Source organism: Oncorhynchus mykiss, chromosome 2, assembly GCF_057628025.1.
Source record: "Oncorhynchus mykiss isolate SJ-2025 chromosome 2, ASM5762802v1, whole genome shotgun sequence".
NCBI lineage: Eukaryota > Metazoa > Chordata > Actinopteri > Salmoniformes > Salmonidae > Oncorhynchus > Oncorhynchus mykiss.
Window position 1 is genome coordinate 39,462,567 of NC_143023.1, and position 25,909 is coordinate 39,488,475.

The 25,909-nt window shown below is 41.9% G+C and overlaps 1 protein-coding gene across 5 annotated transcripts in view; it reads left to right on the forward strand.

The window, feature by feature from the left end:
• The window catches only part of LOC110489640 (zinc finger protein 236), a 106,740-nt gene that overhangs the window by 20,154 nt on the left and 60,677 nt on the right, over positions 1-25,909 (forward strand). For all 5 annotated transcript variants that reach the window (XM_036948247.2, XM_090199461.1, XM_036948253.2 and 2 more), the window contains exons 10-12: positions 1,772-2,044; positions 16,405-16,608; positions 16,688-16,820. In XM_036948247.2, the coding sequence (XP_036804142.1) occupies positions 1,772-2,044; positions 16,405-16,608; positions 16,688-16,820 (610 nt within the window). The remainder of the gene's footprint in view (positions 1-1,771; positions 2,045-16,404; positions 16,609-16,687; positions 16,821-25,909) is intronic.

The following is a 25,909-nucleotide window of genomic DNA, read 5'->3' on the forward strand; positions in this document are numbered from 1 at the left end:
CAGTTCCATTTCAACTCCATCAATTTACTTGCTTGTTAAATGTCCATTGACCATAAACAGGTATATTGCACACAGTGCATTCGGAAAGTATTCAGACCCCTTCCCTTTTTCCACATTTTGCGACGTTACAGCCTTATTCTAAAATGCGTTAAATAAATGTTTTTCCTCATCAATACCCAATAATGAGTTTCATTTTTTTAAGTATTAAAAATTAAAAAACAGAAATACTTTGTTTACATGTATTCAGACCCTTTGCTAGTAGACTTGAAATTGAGCTCAGGTGCATGCTGTTTCCATTGGTCATCCTTGAGATGTTTCTACAACTTGATTGGAGTCCACCTGTGGTAAATTAAATTGATTGGACATGATTTGGAAAGGCACACACCTGTCTATGTAAGGTCCCACAGTTGACAGTGCACGTCAGAGCAAAAACCAAGCCATGAGGCCGAAGGAATTGTACATAAAGACAGGATTGTGTCGAGGCACAGATCTGGGGAAGGTCTGCCAAAAAATGTCTACAGCATTGAAGGTCCCCAAGAACACAGTGGCCTTCATTCTTAAATAGGAGAAGTTTGGAACCACCAAGACTCTTCCTAGAGCTGGCCACCTGGCCAGACTGAGAAATCGGGGGAAAAGGGCCTTGGTCAGGGAGGTGACCAAGAACTTGGTAACTCTGACAGAGTTCCTCTGAGGAGATGGGATAACCTTCCAGAAGGACAATCTCTGCAGCACTCCACCAATCAGGGCTTAGTGGTGGAGTGGCCAGATGGAAGCCATTCCTCATTAAAAGGCAAATGACAGCCCACTTAGTTTGCCAAAAGGCACCTAAACGACTCTGACCATGAGAAACAAGATTCTCTGGTCTGATGAAACCATGATTGAACTACTTGGCCTGAATACCAAACGTCACGTCTGAAGGAAACCTGAAACCATCCCTGCGGGATCGAGGGGAAGATGAACAGAGCAAAGTACAGAGGTCCTTGATGAAAACCGGCTCCAGAGCACTCACGACCTCAGATTGGGGTGAAGGTTCACCTTCAAACAGGACAACGACCCTAAGCACACAGCCAAGACAACGCAGGAGTGGCTTCGGGACAAGTCTCTGAATGTCCTTGAGTGGCCCAGCCGGACTTGAACCCAATCTAACATCTCTGGAGGCACCTGAAAATAGCTATGCAACGACGCTCCCCATCCAACCTGACCGAGCTTGAGACGATCTGCAGAGAAGATTGGGAGGACCTCCCCAGAAAACAGGTGTGCCAAGCTTGTAGCGTCATACCCAAGAAGAATCAAGGCTGTAATTGCTGCCAAATGTGCTTCAACAAAGAACGGAGTAAAGGGTCTAAATACTTAAGTAAATGTGATATTTCAGTTTGACATTTAAAAAAATAATAAATGTGCAAACATTTGCTTTGTCATTATGGGGTACAAACAATTTAAATCATTGTTGAATAAGGCTGTAACATAACAAAATGTGGAAAAAGTCAAGGGGTCTGAATACTTTCCAAATGCGCTATATATTGAGAGTTTCAATTGATTCCCTGAATTTAAGTGTATTTGGTCTCAGCTCTGTGCCTGCTCATCTCATGTGGGACCAGTGTCGTATCCATTAGGGCACCCTATAACAAAACGTTTTGAAACATAACACAAAAATGAATGGTTGTTATTGGACAGATCCAGGTAGTCTCTCCCTGTTTCAGTCCATTTTCTTCCGTTTGATGCCTAGTAGAACACAACCCATGTCACCTCTTTCTGTCCCCTCTTCCCCTAGGCTCCATCAGGGAGGAGAACGGCGTGCGGTGGCACAGCTGCCCTTACTGCAACAAGGAGTTCAAGAAGCCCAGCGACCTGGTGCGCCACATCCGCATCCATACACACGAGAAGCCCTTCAAGTGCAAGCAGTGCTTTCGCGCCTTTGCCGTCAAGAGCACCCTTACTGCCCACATGAAGACGCACACAGGCATCAAGGCCTTCGAGTGCCAGTGCTGCATGAAGTGCTTCTCCACGTCGGGAAGCAGGAAAGTCCACATGCGCCTACATACAGGTGAGTGATATTATTGTGTTGTTATTATGAAGTGATATTTTGATTGTATTCGTAGATACACATTTAGTTCCTGTTGGCACCTATATCACTCCATAATGGTCATGCATGTGACTGTGTTGTCAGGTTTGCAGGAAGGTTGCTTTTGTACATAATTCTGAATTTGTGATTAAGATTTATTAACGTTGGTGTCATAATCTGGTTTTGACGATTTAACTTGATTACATCGATTTATTAGACTTATAAGGGGGAGAAAGTCCTATTTTCTTTAATTAATTTGTCCTATTTGTCCTCTTGTTTTTTTGTGTATTAATTACAGTGCCTTCAGAAAATATTCACAGACACAGCCTAAATTTAACATTGATTAAATTGAGATTTTGTTTCACTGGCCTACAAACAATATATCCCATAATATCAAAGTTGAATAATGTTTAGAGATGTTTATACATTCATTAAAAGCTGAAATGTCTTCATTCAATAACTATTCAACCCCTTTGTTATGGAAAGCCTAAATAAGTTCAGGAGTAAAAATATTACATAATAAGTTGCATGGACTCCCTCTGTGTGCAATAATAGTGATTGACATGATTTTTGAATGACTACCTAATCTGTGTACCCCACACATACAATTATCAGGTTTCTTAGTTAGGGCTGTGGAGGCGCCAAAATTTTGTCAGCCGGTGATTGTCAAGCAAATAACTGTCGGTCTCACGGTAATTGACCGTTTATTAACATAAACACATTCAGCATCTCCTGGCTTCCACACAGCCTACAAGCCACTGATGCAGACCTTTGGAACATCTATATTTTAAAAAGTCTAATAAATCCATGTAATATCGCCTACACCTTCACAATAAAGACATGATTTATTTTAGACAGGTCTAAAGAAACATGATATGAAGAAAATGTAGTTTATTTCAAAAGAAAAGGACGGCATACTTTGAGATGTCTTTATGTTAGATCCTGATCTGGCTATGCCATGTGGCTGTGGGCTACACTCGTTAATTTAGCAGACAAGATTTGCTTTGAATTCTTTGTCATTATTTTATAGTGTGAAGAATCCAATTAAACAAAGCTGAATAAAATAGCTATTCTGTGTTGAGCAGTTAACAAAGAGATACGATAGGCACTCTTATATACTTAATTTAGAGTTATTAATTTAACTTTAGTTGTTCTACAGACGTTGGGCTATATGTGTTGATTTTAATACATTGTAAGGCTGCATGATGCGACTCTAATGATGATTTGAAAAAAGTAGCTTGAAAGGAATGAGCTCTGCTTTGTGTGGCCATAATGCACCCTAAAAAAATCCCTGCCCTTTGCGGCCCTTCTCCCTGAGTGCTGCCTGCTCCGAATCACCTCTCACTCACACGGCTCTCCATCACGTGATCGGGTCGTTCTCACAGACTACAAGTGAAGACAGACACATCGGGGACTCAACTGCGCACGTTCTTATCCAATTCCGAGATGCATATTGAAGATATTGGAAGAACTGTCCACATTTACAGTACCAGTCAAAAGTTGACACATCCAAGGGTTTTTCTTTTATTTTTACTATTTCCTACATTGTAGAATAATAGTGAAGACATCAAAACTATGAAATTACACATGGAATCATGTAGTAACCAAAAAAGTGTTAAATCAAAATAGTTTTGAGATTTTAGCTTCTTCAAAGTAGCCAAACTTTGCCTTGATGACAGCATTGCACACGTTTGGCATTCTCTCAACCAGCTTCATCTGGATTGTTTTTCCAACAGTCTTGAAGGAGTTCCTACATATGCTGAGCACTTGTTGGCAGCTTTTCCTTCACTCTTGCAGTCCAACTTCTCCCAAACCATCTCAATTAAATTGAGGTCAGGTGATTGTGGAGGTCAAGTCATCTGATGCAGCACTCCATCACTTTTATTGGTCAAATAGCCCTTACACAGCCTGGAAGTGTGTTTTGGGTCATTGTCCTGTTGAAAAACAAATGATAGTCCCACTAAGCGCAAACCAGATGGGATGGCGTATCGCTGCAGAATGCTGTGGTAGCCATGCTGGTTAAGTGTGCCGTGATTTTTAAATAAATCACTGACATTGTCACCAGCAAAGCACCCCCACACCACCTTCTCCACGCTTCACGGTGGGAACCACACATGCGGAGATCATCCGTTCACCTACTCTGTGTCTCACAACGACATGGGGTTTGGAACCAAAAATCGAATTTGTGCTCGTAAGACCAAAGGACATATTTCCACTGGTCTAATGTCCATTGATTGTGTTTCTTGGCCCAAGCAAGTCTCTTCCTCTTATTGGTGTCCTTTAATAGTGGTTTCTTTGCACCAATTCGATCGTGAAGGGTTTAACGCGGTCTCTTCTGAACAGTTGATGTTGAGATGTCTGTTACTTGAACTCTGTGAAGCATTTAATTGGGCTGCAATTTCTGAGGCTGGTAACTTTAATGAACTTATCCTCTGCAGCAGAGGTAACGCTGGGTCTTTCTTTCCTGTGGCGGTCCTCATGATAGCCAGTTTCATCATAGCTTGATGGTTTTTGCGAAGAAACGTTCAAAGTTCTTAGATTTTCCGGATTGACTGACCTTCATTTCTTAAAGGATGGACTGTCGTTTCTCTTTGCTTATTTGAGCTGTTTTTGCCATAATATGGACTTGGTCTTTCATCAAATAGGGCTATATTCTGTATACCACCCGTACCTTGTCACAACACAACTGATCAAACACATTAAGAAGGAAAGAAATTCCACAAATGCATTTTTACAATGCATGAAGCTGGTTGAGAGAATGCCAGGAATGTGCAAACACTTTTTTTTGGTTACTACATGATTCCATATGTGTTATTTCATAGTTTCATAGTTTCTACCATGTAGACAATAGTAAAAAAAGAAAAGAAAAACCCTTGAATGAGTAGCTGTGTCCAAACTTTTGTCTGTCAACAAGATGAGTAGACCTAACGAACAGCAAAAGCACTAGCCTATGTCAATCTACTAAGACAAGTTGACCTATTCTGTACGAGAAGTAAATATTCCATACATAGTCTGGGACAGTTTTGGGACACAATAGATCCCAAATTAATACAACCACTAGCATAAAAAAAACAGTTTTACTCAATGAGGCTGAAGCAACAGATCAGAACGTTTAGCTTAAAATGTTGATAAGCTATTTGGCTATTTCTTCACATTATAAGCTCAGCAATACGCACGCAGTTGTAGGCTATATGCGCAAATCTTCCATTAGCGGGGACATCACCATTATCAAAAGTGACCGCAAATGCAAATATGCATGTAATGCCTTTTATTATAAAGGTAACATTTTTTTTTGTGGTGAAAATGATCTTCCCCAAAGTTGAAACTTTCATTGCTTATGTAAGGTTCTACACCCCATGCCAAGCAGATTAATGTGCTTCATTTTAAGTCACCTTAAAGTTATTTAAGTTATTTGGCCACTTTAGTTGTGATACAAACCTTGTCAAAACATATAGGCCTATGGGCTAGGCTACATGAGGTGTGCGATTTTGATTAGAAAAAGTTGCACAAAAAAAAGGCATTGCCTTACGCTGGGGCATCATTCACAAGTGATAATATATAATTCACATGTGATATGCTAATATTGGCACCCATCAGACTATTATTGATTTAGTCTTGTATTTACATATACTAAATAATATGTGTGTGGAATTTGATTTAGAATGGACCATTATCATGCCCCTGTCTCAAAACAGGGGCATGGGAAAAAATATCTCTACAGTTAAATAACGAATGGAGGATTTTCTTGTGGTTAATTTTCATGCCAGCCAGGTAGACTATACTCCTGTTGTAAAGATAAGCAATGTGCCTTATATTTGCTTAATATTAGGAAAGTTGAGAAATTAAAATAGTAGGGCTAGCCTATAGAAAGCTGATGGGATCCTCCTCTTTTAATATAGGCCATTACTCTGTTTTCTCACGCAATTCCATAGCCTACAGAACTGTTTCGCAACATGAGCTCATGGGCTCTCATGAAGCGTTTGTTTAGATTTTCGATTAAATTTGCATTGATGTCAGAGTGATTAGAGGGACAATAGAGTGCTTGAGTACCAGTCAGTTAGCAAGTTTGGCAGGCTGCTAATGACCATCAGCAGCATCAGAGCTTGGAGAAGCCTAATTACCGTGACTAAATGGTTATGTGGGATTTCACTGCCTTCATGACTCGTGACCACCGGTGTGGAGATAATACGGTCACCGCAACAGCCCTACTCTTAGTCGATCAGTGGCCATGCACGCCTCCAACTCAATCATCAAGTTTGCGGACGATACTACAGTGGTAGGCTTGATTACCAACAACGCCGAGACGGCCTACAGGGAGGAGGTGAGGGCCCTCGGAGTGTGGTGTCAGGAAAATAAGTTTTAAGTGTCTCGGCGTAAACATCACGGACAAACTGAAATGGTCCACCCACACAGACAGTCGTGAAGAAGGCGCAGCAGCGCCTCTTCAACCTCAGGACGCTGAAGAAATTTGGCTTGTCACCAAAAGCACTCACAAACTTCTACAGATGCACAATCGAGAGCATCCTGTCGTATCACCGCCTGATACGGCAACTGCTCCAGCCCACAACCGTAAGGCTCTCCAGAGGGTAGTGATGTCTGCACAATGCATCACTGGGGGCAAACTACCTGCCCTCCAGGACACCTACACCACCCGATGTCACAGGAAGCCCGTAAAGATCATCAAGGACAACAACCACCCGAGCCACTGCCTGTTCACCCCGCTATCATCCAGAAGGCGAGGTCAGTACAGGTGCATCAAAGCTGGGACCGAGAGACTGAAAAACAGCTTCTATCTCAAGGCCATCAGACTGTTAAACAGCCACCACTAACATTGAGTGGCTGCTGCCAACACACTGATTCAACTCCAGCCACTTTAATAATGGGAATTGATGGAAATGTATGTAAAATATATCACTAGCCACTTTAAACAATGCTACTTAATGTTTACATACCCTACATTACTCATCTCATATGTATATGTATATACTGTACCCTATATCATCGACTGCATCTTTATGTAATACGTATCACTAGCCACTTTAAACGATGCCACTTTGTCTACATACCCTACATTACTCATCTCATATGTATATACAGTGCCTTGCGAAAGTATTCGGCCCCCTTGAACTTTGCGACCTTTTGCCACATTTCAGGCTTCAAACATAAAGATATAAAACTGTATTTTTTTGTGAAGAATCAACAACAAGTGGGACACAATCATGAAGTGGAACGACATTTATTGGATATTTCAAACTTTTATAACAATTCAAAAACTGAAAAATTGGGCGTGCAAAATTATTCAGCCCCCTTAAGTTAATACTTTGTAGCGCCACCTTTTGCTGCGATTACAGCTGTAAGTCGCTTGGGGTATATCTCTATCAGTTTTGCACATCGAGAGACTGACATTTTTTCCCATTCCTCCTTGCAAAACACTTCGAGCTCAGTGAGGTTGGATGGAGAGCATTTGTGAACAGCAGTTTTCAGTTCTTTCCACAGATTCTCGATTGGATTCAGGTCTGGACTTTGACTTGGCCATTCTAACACCTGGATATGTTTATTTTTGAACCATTCCATTGTAGATTTTGCTTTATGTTTTGGATCATTGTCTTGTTGGAAGACAAATCTCCGTCCCAGTCTCAGGTCTTTTGCAGACTCCATCAGGTTTTCTTCCAGAATGGTCCTGTATTTGGCTCCATCCATCTTCCCATCAATTTTAACCATCTTCCCTGTCCCTGCTGAAGAAAAGCAGGCCCAAACCATGATGCTGCCACCACCATGTTTGACAGTGGGGATGGTGTGTTCAGCTGTGTTGCTTTTACGCCAAACATAACGTTTTGCATTGTTGCCAAAAAGTTCCATTTTGGTTTAATCTGACCAGAGCACCTTCTTCCACATGTTTGGTGTGTCTCCCAGGTGGCTTGTGGCAAACTTTAAACAACACTTTTTATGGATATCTTTAAGAAATGGCTTTCTTCTTGCCACTCTTCCATAAAGGCCAGATTTGTGCAATATACGACTGATTGTTGTCCTATGGACAGAGTCTCCCACCTCAGCTGTAGATCTCTGCAGTTCATCCAGAGTGATCATGGGCCTCTTGGCTGCATCTCTGATCAGTCTTCTCCTTGTATGAGCTGAAAGTTTAGAGGGATGGCCAGGTCTTGGTAGATTTGCAGTGGTCTGATACTCCTTCCATTTCAATATTATCGCTTGCACAGTGCTCCTTGGGATGTTTAAAGCGTGGGAAATCTTTTTGTATCCAAATCCGGCTTTAAACTTCTTCACAACAGTATCTCGGACCTGCCTGGTGTGTTCCTTGTTCTTCATGATGCTCTCTGCGCTTTTAACAGACCTCTGAGACTATCACAGTGCAGGTGCATTTATACGGAGACTTGATTGCACACAGATGGATGGTATTTATCAACATTAGTCATTTAGGTCAACATTGGATCATTCAGAGATCCTCACTGAACTTCTGGAGAGAGTTTGCTGCACTGAAAGTAAAGGGGCTGAATAATTTTGCACGCCCAATTTTTCAGTTTTTGATTTGTTAAAAAAGTTTGAAATATCCAATAAATGTCGTTCCACTTCATGATTGTGTCCCACTTGTTGTTGATTCTTCACAAACAAATACAGTTTTATATCTTTATGTTTGAAGCCTGAAATGTGGCAAAAGGTCGCAAAGTTCAAGGGGGCCGAATACTTTCGCAAGGCACTGTACTGTACTCGATACCATCTACTGCATCTTGCCTATGCTGTTCTGTACCATCACTCATTCATTTATCTTTATGTACATATTCTTTATCCCTTTACACTTGTGTGTATAAGGTAGTAGTTTTGGAATTGTTAGGTTAGATTACTTGTTGGTTATTACTGCATTGTCGGAACTAGAAGCACTAGCATTTCGCTACACTCGCATTAACATCTGCTAACCATATGTATGTGACAAATAAATATGATTTGAAAAACAGATTCAGCCACAAAGACGAGGGAAGTTTTTCAATGCCTTGCAAAGAAGGGCACGTATTGGTCGATGGGTAAAAACAAAAAAGCATTTGATTATATAACCCTTTGAGCATGTTGAAGTTATTAATTACATGTTGAATGGTGTGTCAATACACCCAGTCACTACAAAGATAAAGGGATCAAATCAAACTTTATTTGCGCTGAATTCAACAAGTGTAGACCTTACCGTGAAATGATTACTTACAAGCCCTTAACCAACAGTGCAGTTCAAGAAGAGTTAAGAAAATATTTACCAAATAAACTAAAGTAAAAAATAAAAAGTAACAGAATAAAATAACAATAACGAGGCTATATACATGGGGGTACCGATACCGTGCCAGTGTGCGGGGGTACAGGTTAGTTGAGGTCATTTGTACATGTAGGGGTGAAGTGACTATGCATAGATAATAAACAGCGAGTAGCAGCAGTGTACAAAACAAATGGAGGGGAAGGGGGGATGTCAATGTAAATAGTCTGGTGGCCATTTGATTCATTGATCAGCAGTCTTATGGCTTGGGGGTAGAAGCTTTTCGGAGCCTTTTGGTCCTAGACTTGACGCTCTGGTACCGCTTGCCATACGGTAGCAGAGAAAACAGTCTATGACTTGGGTGACTGGAGTCTCTGACAATTTTATGGGCTTTCATCTGACACTGCCTATTACAGTTGAAGTTGGAAGTTTACATACACCTTAGCAAAATACATTTAAACTTAGTTTTTCACAATTCCTGACATTTAATCCTAGTAAAACCTCCCCGTCTTTGGTCAGTTAGGATCACCACTTTATTTTAAGAATGTGAAATGTCAGAATAATAGTAGAGAGAATTATTTATTTCAGCTTTTATTTATTTCATCACATTCCCAGTGGGTCAGAAGTTTTACATACTCATTCAGTATTTGGTAGCATTGCCTTTAAATTGTTTAACTTGGGTTAAACGTTTCAGGTAGCCTTCCACAAGCTTCCCACAATAAGTTGGGTGAATTTTGGGCCATTCCTCCTGACAGAGCTGGTGTAACTGAGGTTTGTAGGCATCCTTGCTCGCACACGCCTTTTCAGTTCTGCCCACAAATTTTCTATAGGATTGAGGTCAGGGCTTTGTGATGGCCACTCCAATACCTTGACATTGTTGTCCTTAAGCCATTTTGCCACAACTTTGGAAGTATGCTTGGGGTCATTGCCCATTTGGAAGACCCATTTGCGACCAAGCTTGAACTTCCTGACTGATGTCTTGAGATGTTGCTTCAATATATCCACATTATTTTCCCTCCGTCATGATGCCATCTATTTTGTGAAGTGCACCAGTCCCTCCTGCAGCAAAGCACCCCCACAACATGATGCTGCCACCCCCGTGCTTCACGGTTGGGATGATGTTCTTCGGCTTGCAAGCTTCCCCCTTTTTCCTCCAAACTTAACAATGGTCATTATGGCCAAACAGTTATATATTTTTTTCATCAGACCAGAGGACATTTCTCCAAAAAGTACGATCTTTGTCCCCATGTGCAGTTGCAAACCGTAGTCTGGCTTTTTTATGGCAGTTTTGGAACAGTGGCTTCTTCCTTGCTAAGCGGCCTTTCAGGTTGTGTCAAAATAGGACTCGTTTTACTCGTTCACCATAATTTGCAAATAAATTCATTAAAATCCTACAATGTGATTTTCTGGATTTTTTTCTTTCTCATTTTGTCCATCATAGTTGAAGTGTACCTATGATGAAAATTACAAGCCTCTCTCATCTTTTTAAGTGGGAGAACTTGCACAATTGGTGGCTGACTAAATACTTTTTTGCCCAACTGTATCTATACTTTCATATAAAAACTTTTGTTTCCTCCAGCATCTTCACAAGGTATTTTGCTGCTGTTCTGGGATTGATTTGCACTTTTCGCACCAAATTACTTTAATCTCTAGGAGACAGAACTTGTCTCCTTCCTGAGCGGTATGACGGCTGCGTGGTCCCATGGTGTTTATACTTGTGTACTATTGTTTGTACAGATGAACGTGGTACCTTCAGGCATTTGGAAATTGCTCCCAAGGATGAACCAGACTTATGGAGGTCTACAATTTTTTTTCTGAGGTCTTGGCTGATTTCTTTAGATTTTCCCATGATGTCAAGCAAAGAGACACTGAAGGTAGGCCTTGAGATACATCCACAGGTACACCTCCAATTGACTCAAATTATGTCAATCAGCCTATAAGAAGCTTCTAAAGCCATTACATCATTTTCTGGTATTTTCCAAGCTGTTTAAAGGCACAGTCAACTTAGTGTATGTAAACTTTTGACCCTCTGGAATTGTGATACAGTGAATTATAAGTGAAATAATCTGTCTGTAAACAATTGTTGGAAAAATTACTTGTCATGCACAAAGTAGATGTCTTAACCGACTTGCCAAAACTAGTTTGTAAACAAGAAATTTGTGGAGTGGTTGAAAAACAAGTTTTAATGACTGCAACCTAAGTGTATGTAAACTTCCGACTTCAACTACATGTTGGTCCTGGATGGCAGGAAGCTTGGCCACAGTGATGTACTGGGCCGTACGCACTACCTTCTGTAGCTCCTTACGGTTGGAGGCAGAGCAGTTGCCATACCAGGCGGTGATGCAACTGGTCTGGATGCTCTCGATGGTGCAGCTGTAGAACTTTTTGAGGATCTGGGGACCCATGCCAAATCTTTTCACTCCTAAGGGGGAATAGGTTTTGTCGTGCCCTCTTCATGGCTGTCTTGGTGTGTTTGGACCATGATAGTTCATTGGTGATGTGGACACCAAGGGACTTGAAACTCTCGACTCGCTTCACTACAGCCCCGTCAATGTTAATGGGGGCCTGTTCGGCCAGCCCGTAGTACACAATCAGCTACTTTGTCTTGCTCAAGTTGAGGGAGAGGTTGTTGTCCTGGCACCACACTGCCAGTTCTCTGACTTCCTCCCTATAGGATGTCTCATCGTTGTCAGTGATCAGGCCTACCACTGTTGTCGTCAACAAACTTAATGATGGTGTTGGAGTCGTGTTTGGCCACGCAGTCATGGGTGACAAGGGAGTACAGGAGGGGGCTGAGTACATACCCCTGAGGGGCCCCAGTTTTGAGGATTAGCGTGGCAGACGTGTTGTTGCCTACCCTTACCACCTGGGGGTGGCCCGTCAGGAAGTCCAAGATCCAGTTGCAGAGGGAGGTGTTTAGTCCCAGGGTCCTTAGCTTAGTGATGAGCTTCGTGGGCACTATGGTGTTGAACTCTGAGCTGTAGTCAATGAACATTATTCTCACATAGGTGTTCCTTTTATCCAGGTGGGAAAGGGCACTGTGAAGTGCGTTTGAGATTGCGAAATCTGTGGATCTGTTGGGGCGTTATGGGAATTGGCGTGGGTCTAGGGTGTCCGTGATAAAGGTGTTGATGGGAGCCATGACCAGCCTTTCAAAGCACTTCATGGCTACCGACGTGAGTGCTACGGGGCGGTAATAATTTACCTTTGCTTCTTTGGGCACAGGGACTTTGGTGGTCTGCTTGAAACATTTAGGTATTACAGACTCGGTCTGGGAGAAGGTGAAAATGTCAATCAAGACACTTGCCAGTTGGTCAGCGCATGTTTTGTGAACACGTCCTGGTAATCCGTCTGGCCCCGCGGCTTTGTGAATGTTGACCTGTTTAAAGGTCTCTCTCACATCGGCTACCGAGAGTATCATCACACAGTCATCCAGGATCCTTCCTAACTCAGATGCAGGAGAGGAAGGAAACTGCTCAGGGTTTTCACCATAAGGTCAATAGTTGACTAAAACAGAGTTTAATGGCTGTGATAGGAGAACTGAGGATGGATCAACATTGTAGTTACTCCACAATACTAACCTAAATTACAGAGTGAAAAGAAGGAAGCCTGTACAGAATACACACATCCTGTATAAGGCACTAAAGTAAAACTGCAAGAAATGTGGCATAGAAATGAACTTTATGTCCTGAATACAAAGCGTTATGTTTGGGCAAATCCAATCCAACACAACACATTACTTAGTACCACTCTTCATATTTGCAAGCATGGTGGTGGCTGCATCATGTTATGGAATGCTTGTCATCGGCAAGGACTAGGGAGTTTGATTTTTAGGATAAAAAGAAACAGAATAGATCTAAGCACATGCAAAATTTCCTTGAGGAAAACCTGGTTTAGTCAGCTTTCCAACTGTCACCTAAAACACAATATTAAATATACACTGGAGTTGCTTACCAAGACGACATTGAATGTTCCTGAGTGGCCTAGTTACAGTTTTGACTTAATTGGGCTTGAAAATCTATGGCAAGATTTGAAAATGTCTAGCAATAATCAACAACCAACTTGACAGCTCTTGAAGAATTTCAAAAGAATACATATAGAATACATATAGAATGCAAATATTCTACAATTCAGGTGTGCAAAACTTAGAGACTCACCCAGAAAGACTCACAGCTGTAAACGCTGCCTAAGGTGACTGTAACGTGTATTGACTCAGGTGTGTGAATACTTATGTAAATTAGATATTTTTGTATTTCATTTTTAATAAATGTGTCAAAATTATGGGATATTGTGTGTAGATGGGTGAGGGGATTTTTTTATTTTTTATTAATTTTGAAGTAATTCTCTAACACAACAAAATGTGGAATTAGTCAAGGGAATACAGTGAAAGCATTGTATAACCTGTCAGAAATATCCAGTTGATCAACTACTAGCCCATGTTAGCTAGCTAGATAGGTCAGTTAGGCTAACCAGTTATCAAAATCCTGTAGTTATCATGGCCAGATTAGATTCCTAGAGGCCTCGATCCCCGGGGGGGGCCCATTTTTTAATTTATTTTTTTTGTTTTGTTTTTTAGTCACTCCTATGAACATACAAGCCATGGCAAAAGGTGTATAATTACTTTTAAATTAGCTTTAAAACTGCAACATTTTCTCGCGCGCCCCATTGCAAAAGGTGTAAGATTGCAGCCAATTTAAAATGGAAATATTTTCTCTACGCAAACGAGGTGTGTGAACAGTTTAAACAGTTTCGGGTCGTATGGGTTGCGAGGTAGGGGTTTATTACTACGCTGATAAATATCCATCCGGACCTTTGCCACCTAGGAAGACCAGACCTTTTCAAATAGTAGTTGAGCACCCCTGTTTTAGATTGAATGCACAGTGGTGCACCCAAGCTATGATTAGCGTTAATCAGCCTAGTGTTGCCGGTGAACAGATAGTGTGATGTAAAGCTTTTGATACGCGGTTGTTTACAGAGGCGACGTTCGTGGTCCCCTTTCACTGATTGCAGTGGTTGGCATTTAGTTTCACAGCCAAGATTAAGATGTCTGGGTGAATTATGTGGTGCTATGTAACGCTTGGCCTTCCACAATTATTTAATTAACACACACACACAATTAACCCAGATGCCTCTAAACCCATGGCCTCATCTCTCATTTGCATGAAGATTTGATTACTGGTATGGCTTCGTCTTTTAGAATGTTGCCCTTAACGTCTGTTGGTGTTAGAGTTGATTGATGCAAAGTCTGGATCCAGAATTCTAAATAATGACACGGGTCTGGGTCGGATCTAATATGATTGTCACAAGTCTCGGGTATGTGTAATGTTAACTGACGTGTCCGAAAGGGCCCGTACCGATCCGAGCGCAACTGCTGCAGTCGAGAGAGACATTATATCATTTATGCTGCTGCTCTTGCTGTTCACGAGAGAGGATTTTGGCGCGTGTAGCTTGTTGTTGTAGGCAATCATAAGTCATTAAAGCCGCAATAGGCTACAGTCATAGACCCTCCGTGAGTGGCAAAAGTTAGACGATACAAAAGAAGATGGAATGAAAATGACAGAATTAAAAGTTAAAGGAGAAGGATAGGCTACAATGACCAAGAGCCAACCGGCTGCTTAATATTCCTCATGTAGTTGTTGTTATTTAGAAGTCTAGACATGGGGGGAATATGTCTTCTGAAATAGGATACTTGTTATTTGGCCATTGGTGAGTTTTATTGCAAGGAATTCTAGTTTGTCAACCACAGGCTAGGGCTGGGTTATAAAACTACATGCTGTCCTTTTTTCTGGTGAGAGAACCATTGGAGATAATCACTGGAGAGAGCATCACTGAGGACAGGGGAGAATGACCATTTACCGCCCTCTTCGAATAAACCTATTTTCCTCCCCCTGGTTTGCTTTGGGGTCTGTGTTAAAGAATAACATAAATTGTTAACACTAGCTAACGTCAAGACAGGTACTACGTAATCATATTTGATAATTAATAACCTAGCTATGGCAGCTATTAGTCTACTATAGTGCGAGTCGGCTTGTTGGTTGGTTGCTGTCTCTTGTCTCTCCCACCCTGCTCCCTGTGTCACTCACTCACAGTATGGCCCTTCCCCTCCTGCTAGAGCTGCACCTCTTTTGCGCTTTATCAGCTAGGGTTAATCAAGTAGCTTAAAAATGACTTTTCTGCTGCTTCCATCACTCGGATCAGACCGTGTCTGAATCCGACCAGGTCTATACGGAACGGGTCATGAAAACACACTTGTTTTCATGTGTAGCTGAGCTGTTATGAGTGTTTTGTGATTTAGTTCAAATTCAAGTTTATTTAATTTATTCACATGTCATACGATTAGATTCTGAATTACGTAATGCATGATATAAAAAAAAGGATATTAATTTAAGAAAAAACAACAACAATGCAACATTTAGGTTACTGTGGTTTAGTCATGCTTCCGAGTTTGTGCATATATTATGACAACATTTTGTTAGTTTTGGCAGCTGGAGTCAAGCCGAGTCTACGCCCCTTCGTCTGTGATTGGTCAACAGTAGGGATTCTTCAATAAAGTCTTTGTCATTCAAAGAGAGACGACTTGTTTTCATGCAAAATTAAATTATTGGAAAATACTGCACCAAACATCTTAGCTTGATGTAAATTCGCGACTAAGATCTTTTCGGCAAAAACAAAAATGGATTACTGATTTCTTGTTAGATTAATTCAGACCTTTTTTGATGAATCGTATACTAGCTATGGCATTTCAAAATGGACAAACAGTACAAATTATGTATTTTTTTTCAAAAGGTATTTTAAGGGAGAATGCCAGCACGCTAGTTTGGTTCGGCTAGCCGAACTGAAGTATGCTGACAACTTTAGGGGTTGGCGTTCCACAGGTTTCTTTTGATTTTATCTAATCTTTAATGAGACATTGGTACGTTAAATCGATTTCGGCCTACTCAATACGACACTATTTAAGTTTGTATTTTCTCTAGCTTGTCTCTTGATTAAACTGACATGAATACATTTCCATTTCAAAACTGATGCAGTTTGTTCTCGTTATTGTCTGAATTTAATTCTACATGCTAACTGAGGTTTATGTTCTTGTTGTCAGGTGTGCGTCCGTTCCCGTGCCCTCACTGTGACAAGATCTTCCGTACATCGGGCCACAGAAAAACACACATCGCCTCCCACTTCAAGAGCCTGCAGCAGAAGAAGCACAAGTTCCCACGCAAATCCCATAAAACCAAGGTGTCCAAGAGCAACATACCTCTGCCTGATATCCCCCTGCAAGAGCCCATACTTATCACGGACCTTGGTAACGCATGCATGCTCACTCGCTCCCTCACAAGCACGCACACACACGCACTTTGTTCATATTGTCCCCTCCTCCCCAGGTCTCATCCAATCCCAGAACCCTCGCCTGGCCTTTCAGACGTACCTGGAGATGGTGGACAATGATCGGCCATACAAGTGTCCCTGCTGTAACAAGGCCTATAAGAAATCCAGCCACCTCAAGCAGCACGTTAGGTACAGCTATCCGCTACACGTGTCACACACTCCCACAAGCATTTCGCTACACTTGCAATAACATCTGCTAACCATGCGTATGTGACCAATAACATTAGATTTGACGCACACAGCATATGTTTTACTGTCCTTGTGGGGGCCTAAAATTGATTTCCATTGAAAATCCTGGTCTAACCATAACCCTAAATCTAACCCCTAAGCCTAAAATAGCCTTTGTCTTCGACGGAAATGTCCCCACGAGGGAGAATTTACTTGTTTTACTATCCTAGTGGGGACTTTTGGGGATCTCTGGTACCCACAAGGATAGTAATACAAGCACACACACACACACACTTAGTTTGTTTTCACATGTATTCCTTTCGAAATATCATCCTCTCTGAAGCAGCTGGAATTGCCGACATATACCAGTGAATGTATTTCTGATTGAGTGCATGGATATATAGTTGTGAGAGAAAGTTATATATTTAGCCTCAGTTTAGATCCTCTTGTACTTTGTCATTGGGGTGGCAGGTAGCGTAGTGGTTAAAGCATTGGGCCAGTAACCGAAAGGTTGCTAGATCGAATCCCTGAGCTGACAAGGTAAAACTCTGTTGTTCTGTACCTGAACAAGACAGTGTTCCTAGGCCGTCATAGTAACTAAGAATTTGTTCTAAACTGACTTGCCTAGTTAAATAAAATAGACATTTAAAAAGAAAAGTGAGATAAGCCTGTCAGACAGCTGCTGAGCTGCTGTTATCAGTGGAGTTAGAGTCCACCCCTGTGGCTTAGTGGCATTAGCTCCTCATTTGATGCTAGAGGGATGAGCTGGGCTGAGCAGAGCATGGGGATGGACAAGGAGGCAGGGGGAGGAAGGCTCAGCACATGGCAGAGGGTTTGAGCCACTGGCAGATGGCTGGGTTAGAGTAGTATTTGTTTTCTTTCAAATACTTTGAGGGTTTTATTGAGCCTGCCAGGCAAACTCGATCAAGCACAGCTAAAGTAAACTAGATATACAGTTGAGGCGGAAGTTTACATACACTTAGGTTGGAGACGTTAAAACTCTTTTTTTTTCAACCACTCCACAAATTTCTATAGTTTTGGCAAGTCAGTTAGGACATTTACTTTGTGCATGACACAAGCCATTTTCAAACAATTGTTTACAGACAGATTATTTCACTTCACTGTATCACAATTCTAGTGGGTCAGAAGTTTACATACACTAATTTGACTGTGCCTTTAAACAGCTTGAAAAATTCCAGAAAATGATGTCATGGCTTTAGAAGCTTCTGATAGGCTAATTGAGATCATTTGAGTCAATTGGAGGTGTATCTGTGGATGTATTTCAAGGCCTACCTTCAAACTCAGTGCCTCTTTGCTTGACATCATGGGAAAATCAAAAGAAATCAGCCAAGACCTCAGAAAAAAATTTGTTGACCTCCACAAGTCTGGTTCATCCTTGGGAGCAATTTCCAAATGCCTGAAAGTACCACGTTCATCTGTACCAACAATAGTACGCAAGTATAAACACCATGGGACCACGCAGCCGTCATAGCGCTCATGAAGGAGACACATTCTGTCTCCTAGAGATTAACTTTGGTACTTTGGTGCGAAAAGTGCAAATCAATCCCAGAACAACAGCAAAGGACCGTGTGAAGATGCTGGAGAAAACGGGTACAAAAGTACCTATATCCACAGTAAAATGAGTCGAATATTGACATAACCTGAAAGGCCGCTCAGCAAGGAAGAAGCAACTGCTCCAAAACCACCATAAAAAAAGACAAAAGACAGACTACGGTTTGCAACTGCACATGGGGGGGACAAAGATTATACTTTTTTGAGAAATGTCCTCTGGTCTGTTGAAAAATAAATAGAGCTGACCTCAATCCTATAGAAAATTTGTGGGAAGAACTGAAAAAGCATGTGCGAGCATGGATGCCTACAAACCTGACTCAGTTACACCTTTACACTCAGGAGGAATGTGCCAAAATTCACTTCCCACAAAATCCACTTATTGTGGGAAGCTTGTGGAAGGCTACCTGAAACGTTTGACCCAAGTTAAGCAATTTAAAGGCAATGCTACCAAATACGGATTGAGTGTATGTGAACTTCTGACCCAATGGGAATGTGACGAAATAAGTAAAAGCTGAAATAAATAATTCTCTCTACTATTATTCTGACATTTCACATTCTGAAAATAAAGTGTTGATCCTAACTGACCTAAGACATGGACTTTTTTTACAAGGATTAAGTATCAGGAATAGTGAAAAACTGAGTTTAAATGCATTTAGCTAAGGTGTATGTAAACTTCTGACTTCAACTGTACATAAGTACTTAGACACCCCTTCAAATCTGTGGATCCTTACGCAAAAAGCCAAGCATCGGCTGGTGCGGTGTAAAGCTCTCCGCCACTGGATTAGAGCAGTGGAAACGCGTTCTCTGGAGTGATGAATCGCGCTTCGCAATCTTGAAGTCCGACGGACAAATCTGGGTTTAGCGGATGCCAGGAGAACACTACCTGCCCCAATGCATAGTGCCAACTATAAAGTTTGGTGGATGAGGAATAATGGTCTGGGCTAGGCCCCTTAGTTCCTGTAAAGGGAAATCTTAACGCTACAGCATACAATGACATTCTAGACGATTCTGTGCTTCCAACTTTGTGTCAACAGTTTGGGGAAGGCCCTTTCCTGTTTTTGTTTGACAATTCCCTCGTGCACAAAGCGAGGTCCGTACAGAAATGGTTTGTCGAGATCAGTGTGGAAGAACTTGACTGGCCTGCACAGAGCCCTAACCTCAACCCCATCAAACACCTTTGGGATGAATTGGAATGCCGACTGCGAGCCAGGCCTAATCGCCTAACATCAGTGCCCGACCTCACTTATGCTCCTGTGGCTGAATGGAAGTAAGTCCCCCGCAGCAATGTTCCAACATCTAATGAAAACCCTTCCCAGAAGAGTAGAGTATGTTATAGCAGCAAAGGGGGGACCAACTCCATATGAATGCCTATTGTTTTGCAATTCGATGTTAAACGAACAGGTGTCCACATACTTTTAGTCATGTAGTGTAGTTCAAGTATAGAAAACAAATACTATTTGAGCCCAGGTCTGGCTAACGTCTGTGCTGTCTATGCCCTGTGGGCCTGGTTTATGATAAGACAGGCCAGGTAGAGAGGAAAACATTTACAGAGGGAAGAGATCTGAGGGGATTTAGGTACAGAGAGGGGGAGAGAAAATATTCAGATATAGTGTGGGGCGGCAGGTAGCCTAGTGGATAAGAGCCAGTAACCATAACAGTAATTGCCCCTGTAAGTCACTCTGGATAAGAGCTTCTGCTAAATGACTAAAATGTGTGCCGGGCCATTTTATTTTCGTCTGGTTTAATCTCCAGGTTGTTGTCAGGAATAACGTGTAATGTCACAGTGGTGGATAAGTCGTATTTTTGTTTTCAGTAGCCTAAGTCATTAAAGGTCCATTAACTAGCAAATGTATTTGGAAAATGTCACCCTGCCATTTACCACAAGAAAAAATCCCTCTAAAATGAGTATTGTATTCAGTTTCTGCCTTTTTTCTAAGGATGAGAAAAATGGGAGATTGAAGTTTAGGGCTCCAAGGAGTAATTTCCAGAGCAATATTCATTGATTCTCTCAAGATGTCTTTTTGCCCTTTGGGCTGACACATCGAATCTTCCCTTTTACTAAAATGTTTCTTCATTTTACTACTGTGAGGAAAAGAAAAGTAACAGCCTATATAATAAAGGTCACAGTGTCGATAAACGAGGAAACAAAAGTTAACCTTAATAACAACGTTGCCTTCGCTGCTCCACTCAGGATATCTGAGACTGATGTTCTGTATTCCCTAGTGTCTGTTTACCTCACACTATGACAGAGCCCAAGTCAAAACTCTGTCACATTATACTAATAAACTTGTTCCTCAGTCAGAGGGAATTTACTGCATACACATGCACAACGTATAATACTTACTGTTTTTTTAGGATTTGCAAATTAGAGACCCTTGACATTTATTTTTCCTAATTTGAGCCATTTGACTCAGACCATAACACACCCAGTCATAACTTCACCTGTCATAACATTACATTACATTCATAACATTCTACTACACCCAGGGTTGATATGCAAAGTGTTTGCAAAATAAATAAATATTTTCAGGTGTCTCTAGAGATGTTAGATTGGGTTTAAGCCCGGGCTCTGGCTGGGCCACTCATTTACATTCAGAGACTTGAAGCCGCTCCTGCGTTGTCTTGACTGTGTGCCTGTTGGAAGACGAACCTATGCTCTAGTCTGAGGTCCTGAGCGCTCTGGAGCAGTTTTTCGCCAAGGATCTCTCTGTACTTTTGCTGTTCATCTTTCCCTCGATCCTGACTAGTCTCCCAGTGCCTTCAGCTGAAAAACATCCCCACAGCATGATGCTGTCGCCACCATGCTTCACTGTAGGTATGGTGCCAGGTTTCCTCCAGATGTGATGCTTGGCGTTCAGGCCAAAGACTACAATCTTGGTTTCATCAGACCAGAGAATCTTGTTTCTCGTGGTCAGAGTCCTTTAGGTGCTTTTTGGCAAACTCCAAATGGGCTGTCATGTGCCTTTTACTGAGGAGTGGCTTCCATTTGGCCATTCTACCATAAAGCCTGATTGGTGGAGTGCTGCAGAGTAGAGGTCGACCGATTTACGATTTTCCAACGCCGATACCGATTATTAGAGGACCAAAAAAATCCGATATCGATTAATCGGCCGATTTTAAATTAAAAAAAATATATATATATTTTTTTACAAATGTTTATTTATTTGTAATAATGACAATTACAACAATACTGAATGAACACTTATTTTAACTTAATATAATTTATCAATAAAAATCAATTTAGCCTCATAAATAATGAAACGTTCAATTTGTTTTAAATAATGCAAAAACAAGTGTTGGAGAAGAAAGTAAAAGTGCAATATGTGCCATGTAAAAAAGCTACCGTTTAAGTTCCTTGCTCAGAACGTGAGAACATATGAAAGTTGGTGGTTCCTTTTAACATGACATTCCAAAGTAAGAGGTTTTAGGTTGTAGTTAATATAGTATTTATAGGACTATTTCTCTATACCATTTGTATTCCATATACCTTTGACTATTGGATGTTCTTATAGGCACTTTAGTATTGCCAGTGTAACAGTATAGCTTCCGTCCCTCTCCAAATCAAATCAAATGTATTTGTCACATACACATGGTTAGCAGATGTTAATGCGAGTGTAGCGAAATGCTTGTGCTTCTAGTTCTGACAATGCAGTAATAGCCAACGAGTAATCTAACCTAACAATTCCAAAACTACTACCTTATACACACACACAAGTGTAAAGGGATAAAGAATATGTACATAAAGATATATGAATGAGTGATGGTACAGAACGGCATAGGCAAGATGCAGTAGATGGTATCGAGTACAGTATATACATATGATATGAGTAATGTAGGGTATGTAAACAAAGTGGCATAGTTTAAAGTGGCTAGTGATACATGTATTACATAAAGATGCAGTAGATGATACAGAGTACAGTATATACATATGAGATGAGTAATGTAGGGTATGTAAACATATTAAGTAGCATTGTTTAAAGTGGCTAGTGATATATTTTACATCAATTTCCATTATTAAAGTGGCTGGAGTTGAGTCAGTGTGTTGGCAGCAGCCACTCAATGTTAGTTGTGGCTGTTTAACAGTCTGATGGCCTTGAGATAGAAGCTGTTTTTCAGTCTCTCGGTCCCAGCTTTGATGCACCTGTACTGACCTCGCCTTCTGGATGATAGCGGGGTGAACAGGCAGTGGCTCGGGTGGTTGTTGTCCTTGATGATCTTTATGGCCTTCCTGTGGTGGTGTAGGTGTCCTGGAGGGCAGGTAGTTTGCCCCCGGTGATGCGTTGTGCAGACCTCACTACCCTCTGGAGAGCCTTACGGTTGTGGGCGGAGCAGTTGCCATACCATGGGTGATACAGCCCGACAAGATGCTCTCGATTGTGCATCTGTAGAAGTTTGTGAGTGCTTTTGGTGACAAGCTGAATTTCTTCAGCGTCCTGAGGTTGAAGAGGCGCTGCTGCACCTTCTCAATGCTGTCTGTGTGGGTGGACCAATTCAGTTTGTCCGTGATGTGTACGCCGAGGAACTTAAAACTTACTACCCTCTCCACTACTGTCCCATCGATGTGGATAGGGGGGTGCTCCCTCTGCTGTTACCTGAAGTCCACAATCATCTCCTTTGTTTTGTTGATGTTGAGTGTGAGTTTACAGTGCCTTGCGAAAGTATTCGGCCCCCTTGAACTTTGCGACCTTTTGCCACATTTCAGGCTTCAAACATAAAGATATAAAACTGTATTTTTTGTGAAGAATCAACAACAAGTGGGACACAATCATGAAGTGGAACGACATTTATTGGATATTTCAAACTTTTTTAAGAAATCAAAAACTGAAAAATTGGGCGTGCAAAATTATTCAGCCCCTTTACTTTCAGTGCAGCAAACTCTCTCCAGAAGTTCAGTGAGGATCTCTGAATGATCCAATGTTGACCTAAATGACTAATGATGATAAATACAATCCACCTGTGTGTAATCAAGTCTCCGTATAAATGCACCTGCACTGTGATAGTCTCAGAGGTCCGTTAAAAGCGCAGAGAGCATCATGAAAAACAAGGAACACACCAGGCAGGTCCGAGATACTGTTGTGAAGAAGTTTAAAGCCGGATTTGGATACAAAAAGATTTCCAAGCTTTAAACATCCCAAGGAGCACTGTGCAAGCGATAATATTGAAATGGAAGGAGTATCAGACCACTGCAAATCTACCAAGACCTGGCCGTCCCTCTAAACTTTCAGCTCATACAAGGAGAAGACTGATCAGAGATGCAGCCAAGAGGCCCATGATCACTCTGGATGAACTGCAGAGATCTACAGCTGAGGTGGGAGACTCTGTCCATAGGACAACAATCAGTCAGTCGTATATTGCACAAATCTGGCCTTTATGGAAGAGTGGCAAGAAGAAAGCCATTTCTTAAAGATATCCATAAAAAGTGTTGTTTAAAGTTTGCCACAAGCCACCTGGGAGACACACCAAACATGTGGAAGAAGGTGCTCTGGTGAGATGAAACCAAAATTGAACTTTTTGGCAACAATGCAAAACTTTATGTTTGGCGTAAAAGCAACACAGCTCATCACCTTGAACACACCATCCCCACTGTCAAACATGGTGGTGGCAGCATCATGGTTTGGGCCTGCTTTTCTTCAGCAGGGACCGGGAAGATGGTTAAGATTGATGGGAAGATGGATGGAGCCAAATACAGGACCATTCTGGAAGAAAACCTGATGGAGTCTGCAAAAGATCTGAGACTGGGACGGAGATTTGTCTTCCAACAAGACAATGATCCAAAACATAAAGCAAAATCTACAACGGAATGGTTCAAAAATAAACATATCCAGGTGTTAGAATGGCCAAGTCAAAGTCCAGACCTGAATCCAATCGAGAATCTGTGGAAAGAACTGAAAACTGCTGTTCACAAATGCTCTCCATCCAACCTCACTGAGCTCGAGCTGTTTTGCAAGGAGGAATGGGAAAAAATGTCAGTCTCTTGATGTGCAAAACTGATAGAGACATACCCCAAGCGACTTACAGCTGTAATCGCAGCAAAAGGTGGCGCTACAAAGTATTAACTTAAGGGGGCTGAATAATTTTGCACGCCCAATTTTTCTGTTTTTGATTTGTTAAAAAAAGTTTGAAATATCCAATAAATGTCGTTCCACTTCATGATTGTGTCCCACTTGTTGTTGATTCTTCACAAAAAAATACAGTTTTATATCTTTATGTTTGAAGCCTGAAATGTGGCATAAGGTCGCAAAGTTCAAGTGGGCCGAATACTTTCGCAAGGCACTGTATTTTCCTGACACCACACTCCGAGGGCCCTCACTTCCTCCCTGTAGGCCGTCTCGTCGTTGTTGGTAATCAAGCCTACCACTGTAGTGTCATCCGCAAACTTGATGATTGAGTTGGAGGCGTGCATGGCCACGCAGTCTTGGGTGAACAGTGAGTACAGGATAGTGCTCAGAACACACCCTTGTGGGGCGCCAGTTTTGAGGATCAGCGGGGTGGAGATGTTGTTACCTACCCTCACCACCTGGGGGCGGCCCGTCAGGAAGTCCCGTACCCAGTTGCACAGGGCGGGGTGGGTCTCGAGCTTGATGACGAGTTTGGAGTGTTCTATGGTGTTAAATGCTGAGCTGTAGTCGATGAACAGCATTCTCACATAGGTATTCCTCTTGTCCAGATGGGTTAGGGCAGTGTGCAGTGTGGTTGAGATTGCATCGTCTGTGGACCCATTTGGGCGGTAAGCAAATTGGAGTGGGTCAAGGGTGTCAGGTAGGGTGGAGGTGATATGGTCCTTGACTAGTCTCTCAGAGCACTAGTAGTAGTTGTTTAGCTCAGTTACCTTAGCTTTCCTGGGAACAGGGACAATGGTGGCCCTCTAGAAGTATGTGGAACAGCAGACTGGGATAAGGATTGATTGAATATGTCCGTTAACACACCAGCCAGCTGGTCTGCGCATGCTCTGAGGACGCGGCTGGGGATGCCGTCTGGGCCTGCAGCCTTGCGAGGGTTAACACGTTTAATTGTTTTACTCACATCGGCTGCAGTGAAGGAGAGTCCGCAGGTTTTGGTTGCCGGCCGTGTCAGTGGCACTGTATTGTCCTCAAAGCGGGCAAAAAAGTTATTTAGTCTGCCTGGGAGCAAGACATCCTGGTCCGTGACGGGGCTGGTTTTCTTTTTGTAATCCGTGATTGACTGTAGACCCTGCCACATACCTCTTGTGTCTGAGCCGTTGAATTGTGACTCTACTTTATCTCTATACTGACGCTTAGCTTGATTGATTGCCTTGCAGAGGGAATTAGCTACACTGTTTGTATTCGGTCATGTTTCCGGTCACCTTTGCCTGGTTAAAAGCAGTGGTTCGCACTTTCAGTTTCACGCGAATGCTGCCATCAATCCACGGTTTCTGGTTTGGGAATGTTTTAATTGTTGCTATGGGAACGACATCGTCAATGCACTTTCTAATGAACTTGCTCACCGAATCAGCGTAT